The sequence below is a fragment of the Manacus candei genome, unplaced genomic scaffold (genome assembly GCF_025592945.1).
Source record: "Manacus candei isolate 608988 ecotype Guabito, Panama unplaced genomic scaffold, ASM2559294v1 h1tg000152l, whole genome shotgun sequence".
Lineage (NCBI taxonomy): Eukaryota > Metazoa > Chordata > Aves > Passeriformes > Pipridae > Manacus > Manacus candei.
The window spans coordinates 1,439,832-1,457,345 of record NW_026138200.1 but is presented as its reverse complement, the minus strand read 5'-3'; the positions used below and the strand labels follow the sequence as shown (position 1 = coordinate 1,457,345).

At 37.2% G+C, this 17,514-nt stretch overlaps 1 protein-coding gene across 1 annotated transcript in view; it reads left to right on the top strand.

Annotated features, from left to right (window-relative positions):
• The window catches only part of RICTOR (RPTOR independent companion of MTOR complex 2), a 75,172-nt gene that overhangs the window by 23,891 nt on the left and 33,767 nt on the right, over positions 1–17,514 (top strand). The window contains exons 4-15 of the mRNA XM_051772336.1: positions 284–348; positions 4,548–4,679; positions 5,633–5,696; positions 9,843–9,969; positions 10,840–11,009; positions 11,257–11,324; positions 12,401–12,468; positions 14,354–14,436; positions 15,088–15,175; positions 16,165–16,255; positions 16,360–16,426; positions 16,533–16,613. Coding sequence (XP_051628296.1) covers positions 284–348; positions 4,548–4,679; positions 5,633–5,696; positions 9,843–9,969; positions 10,840–11,009; positions 11,257–11,324; positions 12,401–12,468; positions 14,354–14,436; positions 15,088–15,175; positions 16,165–16,255; positions 16,360–16,426; positions 16,533–16,613 — 1,104 coding nt within the window. The remainder of the gene's footprint in view (positions 1–283; positions 349–4,547; positions 4,680–5,632; positions 5,697–9,842; positions 9,970–10,839; positions 11,010–11,256; positions 11,325–12,400; positions 12,469–14,353; positions 14,437–15,087; positions 15,176–16,164; positions 16,256–16,359; positions 16,427–16,532; positions 16,614–17,514) is intronic.

Sequence of the window (17,514 nt, the reverse complement as noted above, 5' to 3'; positions counted from 1 at the left end):
GCCCAGCCAGCAATCTGGAGCTTATAAACTTGACCAGTACACAGCTTACACAACTGTGCAACCTTTTCTTTGTATGAGAGGCCACAACTGTGTCTCAGTGTTTGATGTGCATAGGAACAGAATATGGACAACAGAAATTCTCAGACAAGTGTGAAGTTGGTACTTTTTTAATTGCTATGAATGAAATTTCTGAGGTTTATTTGGAAACGTTTCCCAAAATCTGAAGTTTTGCACAGTCATTTTTAAAAAGCTATAAATAACAGGTATTTTCTTTTATTTCCAGCTTCTTTGTAATACTGGCCATGCTGAAGAAAAGCTAGGTTTTACCTATGACAGCATCATAATATGGTAAGTAGTAAGGAGCACTAGAGCAGTCCTAGGGAGCTTCAGTTGTTTTGGTGCAATTCAATAAACTTCATTTGTGCTTTTGAGCTAGCATTTTGTATTTACAATGTGTTTGAAATTTCATAATGTAAGCATTGCAATGCAAATAGTTTAATGAGTAAAATCAGAAATACATTACTTTATTATATTACTCATAGATGTAAAAGTACCTCTAAATATTTCAGTACTTACAGAAAGCACTTTTAGTAAAAATGTACACCTACAAAATATGGAGCATACTCTTGATGTAGAATCAGGATTTTAAAGATCAATATTTTGTTATTTTGTTATGTGTATATCTTTGTAGCGTTGCTTTCCCTGCTACCAAACTGCTCTGTGTTTGTACTCTTAAATGAAATTTTTTTTTATTTTGTGGCCATTTTTGACAGTCCAGTGACGTGCATGTTTCCACATAGACATTGGTAAATTTGTCCTGAGGCTCAGCAGTGGTGGCAAAAACAATCACAAGAAGATCTAGTATTTAGTACATTTTTTGTGTTCTTTCAATTTGTTATCTCACTTAAGAAAAAAACTTAGAAAAGCTAATCACTCTTTAGGTAAAATGTTGGGAAATCTTGTGTAATTGCTTATGGAAATATTGTAAGTCATTTTCCTAAATAGAACTGGTGTCTTTATCTTTCTGGCTAGCTGTACTGTTTTCATTACATTTCTCAATATTTAAATATAATGATACATCCCTTTTTGGTAGCTTTTTCTTTTGAATGTTGGATCTCATGATTGTGTTGTCCTTTGTAGTGGTTTCACTTTAATTGGTGTACACTTTCCTCATAAGGGAAAGTGGAGGGGCAGACACTGATCTCTTCTCTGTGCTGACCAGTGACAGGACCCGAGTGAACAGCACAAAGCTGTGTTAGGGGAGTTTAGGTTCAGAAAAGGTTCTTCACCCAGAGGGTGGTTGGGCACGGGAACAGGCTCCCCGCAGAAGTGGTCACAGCACCAAGCCTGACAGTTCAAGAAGCATTTGGCCAACGCTCTCACATGGTGTGATTGTTGGGGCTGTCCTGTGCAGGGCCAGGAGCTGGACTTGGTGATCCTTGATATCAAGAATACCCCTGCTGTCAGTACAGACTGGGGCATGAGCTGATTGAGAGCAGCCTTGCGGGTGGGTGAGAGGCTGGATATGAGTCAGCAGTCCCATGTCCAGTCTTGCAGCCCAGGTAGCCAACCGTGTCCTGGGCTGCATCCAAGGCAGTGTGTCCAGCAGGTCAAGCGAGATGGTTCTTCCCCTCTACTCTGGGGTCCCCAGCACATGAAGGACATCGATCCTGTTGGAGCAAGTCCAAAGGAGGGCCACCGAAATGGTTAGAGAGGTAGAGCGCCTCTGTTACGAGGAGAGGCTGAGAGAATTGGTTTTGTTCAGCCTGGAAAACAGAAGGCTTAGGGGTGACCTAATTGTGGTCATCCAGTCCCTAAATGGAGACTACAAGAGAGACTGAGAGGAACTTTTTTATGCAGACAGATAGAGGCAGTAGGTTTAGGTTAGATATTAGGAGGAAGTTCTTTGCTATGAGGGTGGTGAGGCCCTGGAACAGGTTGCCCGGGGAAGCTGTAGATGCCCCATCCCTGGATGAAGCATCTGAGCTGGATGGAGCTCTGAGCAACCTGGGCTAGTGGAAGGCATCCCTGTCTGTGGCAGTGGGATCATTTTATGATTCTATGATTGATTTTGGTCTACAAATTAAGAATATCTTCCTCTTGTGAGTTGTAGAACAAGCTCTCAAAGCATTGATTTCTGTTGAGGAACTGTTTGTCTAAAGGTTGTTTTGGTCTGCCATTCAAGAAACATTTTCCTCTCAAATATAAAAGTAAAGCACTCTACTTGATGAGGGGAAGAAAAAAATCCAGAATTAATTTTTACCTGTGCTAATGAGAAATGACATGGATAGCAACAACACCACTTGCATGAGTAATGGGTAACTTCTGCCCTAAAAGGAAACTGCTGAAGAGTCTTTAACTGGCATATCCAGAGCAGTTGTAAACTGTGAGGTAGATGTCCAAACAGAAAAAATACCACTGACTCTTACATATTCATCCATCAGACTTTCACCTCTTCAAACATGCAAATCTAGAAACAGAGCAAAATGTCTGATCTAAAAAATACCTATTATCTGCTCAGCACAATTGAAGAGTTACTTATGTGCTTTTCTTGAATAACTCTGGAAATAAATATCTTCTCTAGTACACTTTTTCTTACAGGAATACTTTTTCTTAATGTCACAATATTGAAAATCTGTGTCTTATTTGCTTACAACTCAGCTTAGAGTGGCACTCTTTTTATGTAAAGAATCTTATTTCATGTTACAGAAAAGATGGTCTTCCTAAAATAATTCCCTCCTTGGTGCTGAAAGTAATAATCAGTTCATCTTTATCTGCATATGACACTGCAGACCTTCTACTTTGTGTAGATATCACCTGGAATTAGGCTTCTGTTACAGTGACTTACCTAGCCAATTAATCACCAACAGACTCAAGAGACTTTTTGCCTTGCAGTAGCTGATTACCACACATCATGACCCTAGAATAAGAAAAAAATAAGCCATTAGTATAAGTAGAAATTCAGTCTCACTGGCTGAAGTATTTACATTCTTAGGTGTACAGTGAAAGATCCTACTAGATTTTGTCACTGGGGGGTTGAGGATCCCTCCCCCACCTTCATGTGGTCAAGAAAGAGGGATGAATCTTTTGAGGGCCTTCAGAAGGACAGTGTGCCACTTACTGCTTTCAAACTCCATTTCTAGAGGTCTTCCGTATCTTATTTCCTCTTACCTACTTTACTCAGCCTGTTAATTTTCTTGGACTAATATTGTACTCCGCTGTTTTGTCAAATAACAAGTCACATACAGGTTTTGGTCATGTGTCATTTTATGGATGTACAAGCTGTTCTTTGGGGAAAAAAAATGGTTTGTGGCTTTTTCAGATTAGTATATGTAGCGGGTTGACCCTGGCCGGATGCAAGGTACCCGCTAAAGCCACTTTCTCACTCTCCCTCTGCAACTGGACAGAGGAGAGAAGAAAAAAGCAATGAAGGATTCATGAGTTAAGAGCTGTGAGAGGCCACTTACTGATTGCCTTCATGGGCAAAACAGACTCAAAATGGGGATATTCTAACAGGATAAGAACCAAAGAGTGAGAAAAAAAACAGTCTTAAAAGCACCTTCTCCCCACCCCTCCTTCCTTCCATGTTCTCCCTCCTCCCCCCCAGCTGTGCAGGGGGACGGGGAATGGGAGTTATGGTCAGTTGTTGTTTCTGCCGCTGCTCGGGGAGAGGAGTCCTTTCCTTGCTCCCGTGGGGTCCCTCCAATGGGAGACAGTCCTTGATGGACCTCTCCAGTGTGAGTCCATCCCTCGGGCAGCAGTTCTTCCCAAACTGCTGTCCCCTGGGTCACTCCTCCGTGGGGTGCAGTCCTTCACAAATGAGCTGTACCAATGTGGGTCCCCCACTGGGGCCACAAATCCTACCTGGGAAAAACCTGCTCCAGCATGGGTTTCCCTCTCCATGGGCCGCAGGTCTCTGGCAGGACCCTGCTCCATCTTGGGCCTCCCACAGGGTCACAGCCTCCTTCATGCATCCACCTGCATGGGCTCCTCCATGGGCTGCAGGTGGGTCTCTGCACCCTGATGGTCCCCCATGGGCTGCAGGGGCACAGCCGCTCCACCATGGTCTGCACCACGGGCTGCAGGGCCTCAGCTCCTGTGCCTGGAGCACCTCCTGCCCCTCCTTCTGCACTGACCTTGGTGTCTGCATTGTTGTTCCCATGTTCTCACTCCGCTCTTCCCTGGCTGGAATTCTTTTTGCACCACAACCTTCTTTTCTTAAATATGTTATCACAGAGGCGTTACTATTACTCCTGACTGGCTTGACCTTGGCCAGCGACCGGAAGTCCGTCCTGGAGCTGTCTGGCATCGGCTCCACTGAACAGGGGAAGCTTCTAGTAGCTTCTAACAGAAGCCACCCCTGTAGTCCCTCTGCTACCAAAACCCAGCCACAGAAACCCACTACAGTATATTATCTGTATCTGCTGACAAGGCTTCTAGGCTGCACATGGAAGTATCTCAAATGAGTAGGTAGTAGCTGCATGTCAGATGATGAATTCTACCTACTGCTTACTGGTTGTTTGTCCCTCTTGTTTTCTTCATTGTAGTCTGAGGTTAGCTTTACTGAATGAGGCAAAAGAGGTGCGAGCAGCAGGATTGCGAGCCCTCCGCTATCTTATTCGAGACTCCAGTATTCTCCAGAAGGTGCTAAAGCTGAAAGTGGATTATTTGATAGCCAGGTAATTTTTCTCTTTCTTCATGTTGTAAATTGCACAGTTGTGAATCACTTGCTTTTTCGCGGTTGAGACAGGTGAGAAAAGTGTTCTCATATTTTCTTACCTTCTTAATAAGCAGTTTTATAAAAGCCATTTTTCTTCAATAGAAGGCTATGTCATCACAACATCTAATCCAAATAAAATTTTGTCCTAATACATGATATACTATGAGTAATCTAAAGAATTTTTTCCATCATAAATGCCATTAATCATAAATTAATGAGATTGAAATAACAATAATTTTCATGTCTTAAGTTGTTGTATGTGAGTTGTTAAATTCTTTGTATTATCACAGTGCTTTGGAACCTGCAGTACAAATTCAGGGCTAAAACGTAGTTCATGCCGAAGAACTTGTAGTCTAGTATAACCGATGACACAACAGAATAATACCAAAGGGCAAAGCAACAGTGAGATAGTAAGATCAGCATGATGAATAGATGTAAATACTAGCAATGGTAGTGCCTTCTGTATTAAAATTTTTGGATTCAATATACTGATAGAGGTGTGTGTGAATTTTTGTTTGCAGATATACACATATAGTTTTAGTGTGCTGTTTAATTTTGTTTGAGCAAAAGGCTTTTCTAATCTGAGAACTCACAAAATGTGTTGATATGATACAAATACTTGGTTTAGTCTCATTTGCAAATGACAAATGCTAGCTCAGACAAATGCTTTGCCATTGTATATTTGAGAACATTCTACTGACTTAATTATAATGAGGATAACTGAAAAAAAATAAAGCAAAGCTAAGTGACCTATCATAATGAGTATGTTTGTTGAAATGCATAGTTTTTAAACAATAAGTCAATTCTTTTTCTTCTGTTTGTTCATGTGCATAAATATTAACATGACTTGTTAACAGTTAAGGTGAAAGTTACTGTTGTTATAAACAAAATGTGTTTTTTGACTTATTTTAGGTGCATTGACATACAACAGAGTAATGAAGTAGAAAGAACACAAGCACTTCGATTAGTCAGAAAGGTAAAATCTGCTATGTATGGTGGTATCAGCTGTGCCAGTCCGTTGTGCTGACTTCTGGTTTTTTCCATCAAGAGTGTTTTTTCACATACCTTACATTACCTTACATGGAAAGAAATTATAGATTTAGATAATTTGAATATGGATAATTTAAAAGACAAAATAAAAGTAATGAGGAGACTTGTTTTGATTTTAATATTTTACCATTTAGAATCTTGCTGATTTTCCTTTGATAGAAGTCATACTAGATGAGATTTGGGGAAAAACTTACCAAGGAGTGAATGCAAGGGCATAAGAACAATATTAAGTTTCATCTAGTGACTTGACTTCATTGTAGTCTGTTTAAGCATCTGTGAGTCAAGAATGGGAGATTTTCTGCCATTTGAGGAATGAGACAAATTTGCATCACTGTGGTAATCGGTTAAAGAATGCTTAAAGCCTTATTGCTTTATTCGTAGAGGTTGATGCTACCCATGGGCATTTTTTTCTCAGATAGTCAATAAGACATGGTTAGCCTATGATGGTTACTGCACTGTGTACTCACGTATATGAGATGTTTGAAGCTATGGTAGCTACATTTTCAAGTTCATCCTTGAGAAATTGGCGTATACAGCTACTAAATGTATTTTCTTCAGTGAAGAAAGTCCACGAAGTGCTGGACTTCACTATTCTTTATCATTCTTACATTCTTCAACTGACCTAAAAAGATTCAAGTCTGAAGTAGTTGGAAGAATTGTTCCTTGGGAGCACTGTGTATTTACAGTATATATATATAGTTTTAAAATATGGAAGTTTTCTGTATGATTTCTTTTCTTGTAATAAGCTCCTTTGGTTTCTGTCTTACAGAAAAAAACCAGTATAGTTGATTAACAATTGTGCCAAAAAAGAGGGGTTTAAATCTTAAACACTGGCCTCCACCTCCAAACCCAAACAAATGAACAAGAAAACAACCATAATGGAACGGGTCCTTGAGAAAGTTGCAATTTATAAAAGTTTTTGCTAATCTACTTTGAAATAAAGAGTTTCAATGTAGAGTCAGAATAACTTAAATCTGAAGATGGAGTGGAAACACGTTTATAATCGGTTTTATTTGGGTCAGAAATTTGTCCTCATTATTCCTGGGCTTTTTTGAGTATTTCCTACTTGAGTAAAAGCTTTTGTCTAGCGTGAAAGAAGAGACAGCAAGAGAATCAAATCCATTAGTTTCATTTGAAAAAATTATGTTCATAGATAAACATTAGAGAAATTATACAGCTGACCACCAGTCCTTTTATTTGTCCATCATTGTGGCAGGGTACTGTGCGTGCACCAGGTATGTGCATCAGGTGTATCGACTGTACAGGGATGCTTGTGGTTCCTTGACACTGAGAACTGTGTTGATGAAAGGTGTTTTCTACCATCTCATGCTACCTACAACATTCTTTTTTCTTGAAAGACAATCTCAGACAAACGAAAACCCCACCCAACCTGGCTACCAGTAAAGTTAACAGTTTTTTCATGTGCTATTTAGGCTACAGCAGCTAAACATGCCTTGCCATAGGGTAGTCGGTACCTGGGGGACTCTAACAAGGAATACTGTGACACACTTCCTGAATGGCATGCTCTGTATTTTCACACTTTTTATTACCCTGCTCTTACCTTTTTGTCACCTCTGTCTTCATCTCCCTCAATGTCTCAGGCTCAGTGGCTTGATGCCAGGATTCCTAAAAGATCATATAAAGGTCTAGAGGAGGAGAATGAATGGCAAAGACAAACAAAGCTAACTAATTTGTGCAGTAGATAATTTACTGTGAGCCATGAAGGAGCTGAACTGGGTTTTTTCAGCATCACAGAACTATTGTTTTCAGTTTTCTGGATGCAATTCTTTAGTAGCAAAAGTACCTATATGAGAATAGCAGAGATTAAATTAAAACATTTTCTCACTCTCCTGTCTTCCTTTTCATAGAGTAGAAGAACAAAATATAAAATATTAATACTTGTTTATGAGTTTAGAAAAGGCACTTAATAATAAATTTATTTAAAACTGTGCAGGTTAAAGTAGTAGAGGAAGATAAAAACAATTTCCTACTAAGAGCTTTACAATTTAGTAATGTCTTCAACCATGAAAAGGATGGCATGAAGTTGCTTAGGGAAGTGTTTTTCTACCTAACAGAAGTCAATAAGACAATTTTTTTTTTAATGTAGTAGGCAGGGTGTTTTCCTGTTAAAGCAGAGGTCAGGGTTAGATGCAATATGAACCACCTTCTTTCTTCCTGTTTTTTAAAGGAATCTTAAGGGACCAGATTTGTAGTCTTTATTATTATTTCATGATAGCTACTTGTAAGTAGCTCTGCATTACCTGTCATTTAGTCTTTAGAACTGCATTCTAATACCTAGCACAGATACAAATACAAAAATTTGTTATTCTACTAATGTATTTGGAATTGATTATTAAAATAAGTCTTTCGTTCTCATGTCTTAAAACTAAAGAAGGCAATGAAGCAGAATAGCCTTAAGAGGCTGCTTGTGTCCTCTCACTAAGTACATGTCAGTATCAGTAGGAAACAGATTACAGTTTTACAGTACACCCATTTTATTACTAATTCTTGTTTCTTCATGCCATTGTAAAACTGAAAGACTGTGTGGGTGGGGAGGAATTTGTTTTTAATTTAGAGTCCTGTCTTAAAGCTTCCTGTTTTGTTGGCATTAACATTATGTATAACAAGAAATTTCTCAAAAACATGTCTTAAAAGTAAATTTGTTAAAACTTCAATATATTGGTCATTGAGATTGATCTCATTTTAACATCCGTGCAAAAAAAGGTAGAAAATTAATCGCCTTTGAACAAGTGTCTATAACACATCAAAGGCAGATGTAAAATGAATATAGGACAAAACATTCTTTTGAAAAATAATGAAGATTTTGTTGTAAACGGAAGGGATGATAAACCCATGGAAAACTAACCCTGAGTTTTTAGGTGCTTGATGGAAACTGAGTATTTTTGTACATCTCACTTTTAGTGGGGAAAAAAGTGACATGGTTGAGTGGGCTATAAAACATTGTGTTGTTCCCTTTTTAAGCAGTCAGACAAAAACCTACTTCCTCCTTAGTAATATATCTGTTTAGTGATATTCTTGTTCCATAGTAGAGAGTATATGTGTATTTAATTTTCACAAATTGAAAAAATGTGGAGAAGCTACTCAGCCTTTGTAATCAAAGCCCCACTTGGGGGATGGTGAAGAGTTGGTGGTACTGGTTGTTTGTTTTGGAGTGGTTTTCTTGGCCTTTAATGTGTGCACAGGGTCTTGGTCCTTCATCTGGTGTGAATTCTGAGTGTACCAAACTAGTAGCTGAGGGTTTCCATGGTGCAGAACATCCTCAGTAATATAAATGAGCATTGACTATTAAATCTGTTTTTCTATTCTGTCTCAGATTTAAGTATTTTTTAGTTGAAGAACGACCTCATTAATGGACACAGGTGTTATTTCCATCTTTGCTTTTCCATTTAACATGTTTAAAGTGTGTGTGGTTTTCTTTTGCTATATCTCTATAACTTATGATGAAGATTAATTACGTTGCAGTTCTAGGACAATCAGGTACTGTGCAAAAGAATATAGAGGTGTTACTGATAGTTGCATTCCAAATACTGTTAGCAGCTGCTTCTGTTGCCTGTCATTTTTTTGATTTTGCAGCAGTCTAAGGATATCTCTACAATACAGGAGGTGCTAGTCTTGGCTAATTAAACAGTTGAGTAGGTATTGAATAATCTGCTGCAGTATGAATGAATCTTCTACATGAATTTGTAATCTACTCTGTGTCATTGGATAGTGTTCTTTGTCATAAAGAAATTATTGAAAACAGCTATGGAAAATGTAGTCATAATTCTAATTGCAACAGTCATCTTTTAACTCTTTCTTATTAAGATAAAATAATATAAAAATAAACAACTGGAGCAGGAAGAGAATACTAAAGTAAATTGACTGATGAATTGGAATTGAAATTCAATTTAGGAGCAAAAGAAATAGTTATGAGGATTCACCCAATAAACCAAGTAATAGACGGAGTGGTCTGTCTAATTATATGTAGGAAACAGAATGCTGGTGAATTTATGAGTGTATTTAGAGAAATATTATGAAGAAACCAGAGGACTTTTTCTTTCTTTTTTGGCAGATGATCACTGTGAATGCTTCATTGTTCCCCAGTTCTATAACTAATTCTTTGATAGCAGTTGGAAACGATGGTCTTCAAGAAAGAGACAGAATGGTTCGAGCATGCATAGCCATTATCTGTGAACTAGGTAAGATGATTTTTCTTAAATAGTTTTCAGTTTTGATGGGGTTGTCATTAGCAGTATTTGTTTAATTAGTTGTTAAGAGTTCTTAATGTCAGTTTCATGGATTTTTGCAATTAACATGATATGAACCAAATTACTTAAAATCCCTTTAAGAATAGTACCTGAAGGTTTCAGGTGCTCTTCTTTGCATTAAGATCTGCCAATTTTTGATTTACCCTAAAAACATTTCTGTACTGCAATTGGTGTTTCTTAAACTAATGGATTGGAAATAGGGAGAATTCCATACACATGATGCTGACAAATTTACAGGAGTTCAGAGAATTACAAGACATTTTCTTTTTAAAAATTCCTGGAGTGGTTGCTGTAGTTAACTGGCTTCTGAAAGTCAGTATTTGTGTCCCTGTTTAAAGGCTATCTGGACAGTGGTTTATACTAACTCCCTAGACTTTCATTTGTGTGCTGATTTTTGAAGTTTTTCCATAGTCAGTCAGAGGGAAATAACTTCAGCAATATTTTCAAGATACAAACTTCTGTTTTAAAGAAATAAACGATAAATTACTGTTATATTCTAGTCTGTCCAGTAAAGCGTGAAACTTCTCTGTGGGGAAATCCAGAAACTACCACATGGAAACTTGGTTGGAATTACGTTGGGACATGGCCACATGGTGGATACTGACCAGTATTTTTGTGTTTGATAAATTAATCCAAAATCTCTATTTATTGTCAGCCAGTTCCATTAAAAGCTTTATATGTGCCTCAGCGGTGTTCAGGAAGGATAAGATTTATATACTGAAGAGATGACAAGTTTATCATATGCCATGAAATGTTTTCTTTCCTATCACTGGCCAGAATGACGTGTTTGTCTTTATTTAGCACTTCAGAATCCCGAGGTGGTGGCTCTTCGGGGTGGTTTAAGTACCATCTTGAAAAATGTGATTGATTGTCAGCTAAGCCGAATAAATGAGGCTCTGATAACTACAGTTTTGCACCTCATTAATCATCCAAAGACCCGACAGTATGTGCGAGCAGATGTAGAATTAGAGGTGGGTGCAGTTTTACTTGTTTAGAGACAGAAATTAAACATTGTATTGGTAATGAAAATATTTCATTTTGTCTCAGATTTCACCCTCTGTGTTAGTGCACAGTGTTTAAAATATAATATTTTAGGCTAAGAGCCTAAGAAATATAAAGCAGCAATAATATGATGGTTTGGAGTGGGACTGAGGAAAGGACAACAGCGATTTAACTGTATTTTCATATGAAAATAATGTATGTCTTTCTTTTGTTTAGCGAATTTTAGCCCCTTACACAGATTTTCACTACAGGCATAATCCAGACACAGCAGAAGGACAACTCAAGTAAGTGTTAGTGCTGTAACTTGTGCTCCCAGTTATATTGGAGTTAGGCTATTCTTCTTTCCAAATACTAATTTTCTTGAAGTTGAATACAGTAGCCTAAAGTGCAAATTCCTAAAATACTGTTAAGCATTTAAGAATTAAAAGGGCTTGATTTGCCTAGAGAAGAGAGGGTTGGGGGACACCCTCCCTGGAATAGCAGACTTTTTAATACTTATGAAGAAGTTATCAAGAAGATGTAGTGTGGCCCTTCATGGTGGCGTAAGGTGGAAGGACAAGAAGCAACAGAGAGAAATTGAAGCAAGAGAGATTTCAACTTCATATGAGGGTAGCAGGGGGATTATTTTCTGTGAGACCAGTCAAGAGTTAGAACAGGCTGTCCAGAGAGATCCTGCAGCCTTCATTGTTAAGAGTTTAAGAGCCAACTGGATAAAGCCTTGAGTGTTTTACAGGTTTCAAGCTGAATTACAGAAGGCTTATGTAGTTCCCACAGCTCTAGATACTGTAAAAGGCATGTGTAATCCACACTGCATTTGCTGAGTTCTTTCAGGGGGGTTGAGCTAGATGACCTTTAAAGATCCCTTCCAAAGCAAACCATTCTATGATTCTATAACCTGGCTTGGTTTGATAACTGTCAACTTCTTTGTGCAGGAATTTCGACTAGAGAGAGATCTGAGATTGCTTCCAACTTGAATTTTTCAGGCTTTTTTAGTTGTCAGATGGGCTTAGAAGCGTAGGTCTGGGAAACTGAATAAGGTCCAATCTTTATGTCCCTGCTGTAGACCCACTGTCAGTGGAGGTGCAGAGTGATTCACCTGACCCCATATAGGTGTTTACTTTTTGATGTTATCCTCCTGTGGAAACTCCCCTGGAAGAGGAAGAGTAACAATACTTAAAAATTCTAAACTTTTTTGTGTGTATATACATTGTGTAAATACATATGCATGCGTGAAATATTTCTCTTACTCTGGATTTTGTCCCCCATCTAAAATCTCAATTAACTACCTTTAACTTGCTATGTTAGTAACACTGTTTTCTAGTAATTACCTGCATTGTGACATTTGTTGTTTTAATGACAGAGAGGACAGAGAAGCACGGTTCCTAGCTAGTAAAATGGGAATAGTGGCAGCATTTCGATCATGGGCAGGTAAGATTTGTTTACTTGTTTGAAGCTGGATGATTGGAAGGGTGATTTTACTTTCCAGTATAAATGATGCAAAATCTGTGTCATTTGATGTTTCTAACTTCTATCAATACCTTTGTACAATGTTTTGATACTGTAAAATTGGAGGACACATAGATAGTTTTCTTTGACTATAACATGGCACAGCTTTTTCCCTCCCTGTATAGAATACCTTATGAGTTGTATCTTATTATAAAAATTTGCCTTTGAGATAGTTCTGCCACTGTTAATGAGAAATGTCTATGTTAAGAGATACTGACAGAATTTAGTTTCATTAGCACCTGCTTTTACGAGCTGCCATAGCTTAAGGGAATTTGCAAATGGTATATAGGTTGCAATTTTTCATGTAGAAAACATTTCTAAATCAAAAAAATAGTTTTTTTAATGTTTTTAAATTCTTTCCCTGCAATATTACAATATCTAAAATGAACGTACTGCTTAGGGACTGCTAATTTTTTTAGTCAAGACTGTGTCTTGCAAATTTTAACTAAATCAGTTAATATAACCATTTACCAAAATTTTGAGTCAGAATTTTGCAGGCTATACTTAGAAAAGATTCAGGCTCTTTCTTCATACTTTTTGATTTAATTTTTAAAGCTCTGAAAATGATCACTGAGTTTAATTTTAATATCCAAGTATCCTCCAAGTTTCTCATGTGTTCTTTCATGTTTGGAGAGGAAGTGCAGGAAGCTTGAGACAACTTTGAAACTTCTAGGAAACAGTTTCTGATGGGAGTGTTGTTCCATCTTCCTGTACTCAGGCACTTAGAACTTAGCCTGTACCTGAAAGTGCAAGTGACTGAAGAAACAATTGTCCTGGAATATGTTACTTGTTGTGGCACTCCTGCTGTTAACATGTTCATTCTATTTTATATGATTTGTTATGTTGGAGACTAATGTCTTAGATATTCTTACTACAAAAGTGTCCTTATGCTGTCAGCCTTTGAAAAGGACATGCTTTAGGGTGTTGTTCTTTTTGTTTTGACTTCTTCTGTGTGTTTTTTCGCCTGTCTATTTGCCATATACTGCTGTTCTATTCTGCTTATTTACCAGTCTGTGTTCTTCTTCTGAGCTGATGGTTACTACATGCTTTATGCTCATGTGTGATCCTGTCCTTAGAGACAAAACTGGGGCATGGAGCAATGACTGCACGCACCCAAATCTATTCCTGCGTTGCAGTTGGGATGTGGCCACTGTACGCTCTTGCAAAAGGCCTCTGAGGTGCACTATGGCTCTTAGTGTGTCTAAGATGCCACATGTGCATATCTGAAGTTTTTGTGACTTGTAATTTTCAAAATTGAGAACTTTCTTCAAGTTCCTATGAAGCACACCATGGAAGTTAAATTTCTATTAGTGAAAATAAGTAGATGAGTAGGTGATATTTTCATCTCTCAGTACTTTTTAAAGAATAACAGTTTGAGTTTGTTTATGGTATCTAAGACAAAAAAGTGGGAAAATCTAGATTATTTTTGTTAATTTAAAGTTGCATTTTGTAGAAATTTGTTTGTTTTCTGGATAGTGTAATTTCTGTAAGTTTAATTTGTTCTGAGAAATCTGAAGTGGTCAAGGAAATGAACAAGGTTACTGTCTTTGCAGCCACGTTTAATGAAGAGACTGCATAAACTGAGGCTGAAAATCAGTGTGAGCTTTAAGTGATATGCTGTAACTTGAAAAATTTGAAGGTTCTCCCTATTAATATTGAAATTTTAAACTAACAGAGTAAAATAGAGTGTAAAACATGCAAATTTTAAGAGAGACTTTTATGTAATGTTAAATCTACTGTGTTGAAACATCCGGAGATGAGCACTGGTCTCTTGGGGGAATATTATTCTATATTTAATGTTTTTTAGGTATTATCAGCCTGTGCAAACCTGGAAATTCTGGGATTCAGTCTCTTATTGGGGTACTCTGTATACCAAATATGGAAATACGGGTAGGTAGTAAATATTTATTACTGATGTAGGCATAACATTGAATGTTTTAATTTACATATTCTAGCTTTCTAGCAGTTCGGTAAACACAGACTTCACAGTTATGAGACCACAGTCCTCAAGTTCATTTAACTCCCGAATTCAAGTCTGTAATTCCATTACAAAATTCCTGCGAGAATGGGAAACAGAGCATGTATTCTGAGAAAATGGAGGAGAGAAAAGTACAGGAATTAAGCATTACTGTGCTCCCAAATCAAAGGAAGTTTACAATAGCTGCAGTTACAAGCTTAAAGCATAATAATCAGAGTTGAATCCAAGGGAAATAAAAACATTTCTTCACAAATTAAAACTATTAACCATTGAAGTTGATGGTGCTAGCTGTGTAAGTGTTCTAAAAATCTGCAATCGAAATAGTCTGAACTTCTATAGAATTCATAGTGATAATTAGGTACAGTTCAAAAGTAAGAAAACCACGTCTTCTTCAGATTATTTCAGTTTATGAAAAAAGGAACAATTGCACAAATACACAAATGCAACACATACACCAGTTTTAGCACTCTGTAAAAAAATCTCAACTTCAGTATTAATAGTGAAAGTAAGGACAATTTTTTTGTACATCTCTAACATGCATGTTGTGGGGTTTTTTTTGGTAGCGAGGCCTGCTTGAAGTTCTCTATGACATATTTCGCCTTCCTCTTCCTGTTATCGCAGAAGAGTTTATTGAGGCACTTCTCAGTGTAGGTAGGTATTTAAAACAGTTCACTTAAGAATTCTGTCTATTAAACTTCTCTGCAAATTTGAAACTTTCACTGTTTCCTCTATATTGTCAATTGCCTTATTATTAACTGTTTTATCTCTGAATTCATTGAGTACTCAGAAGTCCTCTTTAAAATCCTTTATCAACTGTTAAGTGTAAAGTTTGATAAAAGATCAGCAATGGAGTGTAGTTAGGCATTTACACAAAGGATTGTGTAAACATATCTCTACAAATTAGACTTCTTTGAACTGTCACAAGTATTTATAATGCAGATGTGTTAGTGAATGTTACAGAAAAGTTATTATTCAATTTTTTCTATGTACTGTCTATCTACTAGCTATCCGCACTGCACCTTACCAAACTTTTGCTTTTTCAAGGGCAAGTGCATGTTTTTTTATGTCTTTATATTTAACTGAGTTAGTATTTTATCTTTAGAATTACTCCTTGTAAACCCAAGGTTATTCTCTGCTTTGTCCCTCAGTGCAAAAGTATGAGCCCAAAAGGAGCAAGTTTCAGCCTTTAGTGTTCCCGCAATTCTCCTCTTCAAACTCTGATTACAAATGTTTTGGCATGCAATTGATTATAAAAACTTAATCCTTGTTCCAAGTTTATAAGTAAATAAATCATTCTTTGTTGCAAACTTGCTACTTCAATGTGTGGACATATATTGTAAAATTTTAGGTGCTAATCGTATTTTCTGTTAAACAAGTTTAATGGGTTTATGGATTGGAAATGTCATTATTTTGGTTGACTCTTAGATACAGTCTTTATCCTAGCTATCAAGGGATCCTTGCTTTGTTCAGGAATGTGGGTTAGATGTATTGTTAAAGATCCCTTCCGACAAAATTTTCTGATATTTGAAACTGAGGTAACATTTGCTGGCAAGGATTATTATTTACCTACTGACAGCCATTAAAATAACACTACGAAAGCCAGTGTTATAGTTACCTTTGTCCATATTTTCTTGTTATAGATCCAGGCAGGTTTCAAGACTGCTGGAGACTTTCTGATGGCTTTGTAGCTGCTGAAGCTAAAACCGTATTACCCCATCGAGCCAGGTCAAGGTGAGGATTTAATGAACTCAGTCTAAACATCTTTTCTTGTTTTGTTTTTTGGTGGTGTTGACAAAATACTTCCTGTTTTCTGGCATACTTTTTTTTCTCCTTAGGCCTGATCTCATGGATAATTACTTGGCATTAGTGCTTTCAGCTTTTATTACCAATGGACTTCTAGAGGTAACTAATGACTTTGAGTTTCAATAGATGCTTGCTACTTTTTTCCTGTAAGCATTCAAATAAGATGTTACACATTAATGTTGTAATATTTTTTAACTTTTTGAAGGGTCTGGTTGAAGTGATCACGAGTAGCGATGACCATGTGTCTGTTAGAGCAACTATCCTTTTGGGAGAACTTTTGCACATGGTAAGTAAAACTTGTTGTAATTACTTGTAAATAGATATTTGCTATTATAGCTATTATAATATTGAATTTGTATTACAAACCTGGAACATGTAGTTTTCATCTGAATAGTGGATTAGTTTACGTTGCATCTTTTGGCATTTCATGTATTAAAACCAGTATTAATCAATAGAAAGACTGTTTGGAAAGAATTGGAAGTGCTAGGGGTTCTGATCCAAGGATAGTCTCCAGCTCTACCTCTCACCACTGCTATTCCTTGCTGTAGTAACCAGTTGTATTTTAAACTGGAATTGTGCAAACTCACCTATCAGTTACTGTGTTTGGGGAAAGGACCATTGGTGATTTTTCCTTTTCTTAGAATGATGGTAGGTAGCCCTCTGATAACGTGCTTAGCTTTCTGCTTCCCAGGATAGGCAGATAAAACGTTTTTCACATTCAGCTCCATGTGGTTTGGGTACTTGGTATTATTCATTGAGGGAACTCCATCTTGGTGGAGTGCCCTTTCAGCACTGCTGTGGGTATCTCCTGCTACAGGGAAGCTTTTACTTTGTTCTGCTTCCGTCTACCTTACGTGGCTTTTACAGTACTTCTCTCCTTTAACCTAAACTATTTTCATATGGAGGTGACATCATGTCCTCTCAATGATGAGAGTAGCATATGCAGCAGAGCACTTTAACCAGGTTTTTTTGTGTTTTTTTTAAAGAGTTAGTAAGATTGTGAAATATGACTTTGTCTTGCAAAAATTTGAATATGAGTTATCAGATGTAGTCTGCATCTTTAGACTGTTGACTCCTTTCGGTGGTATGCCAAAAAACCTGAAGTCACAATCTTCAGATATAGGATTGTTTATTACTGTAGTAATTACATCTCAGTTCAACAGTATGGGTCACAACCACAGCAAATC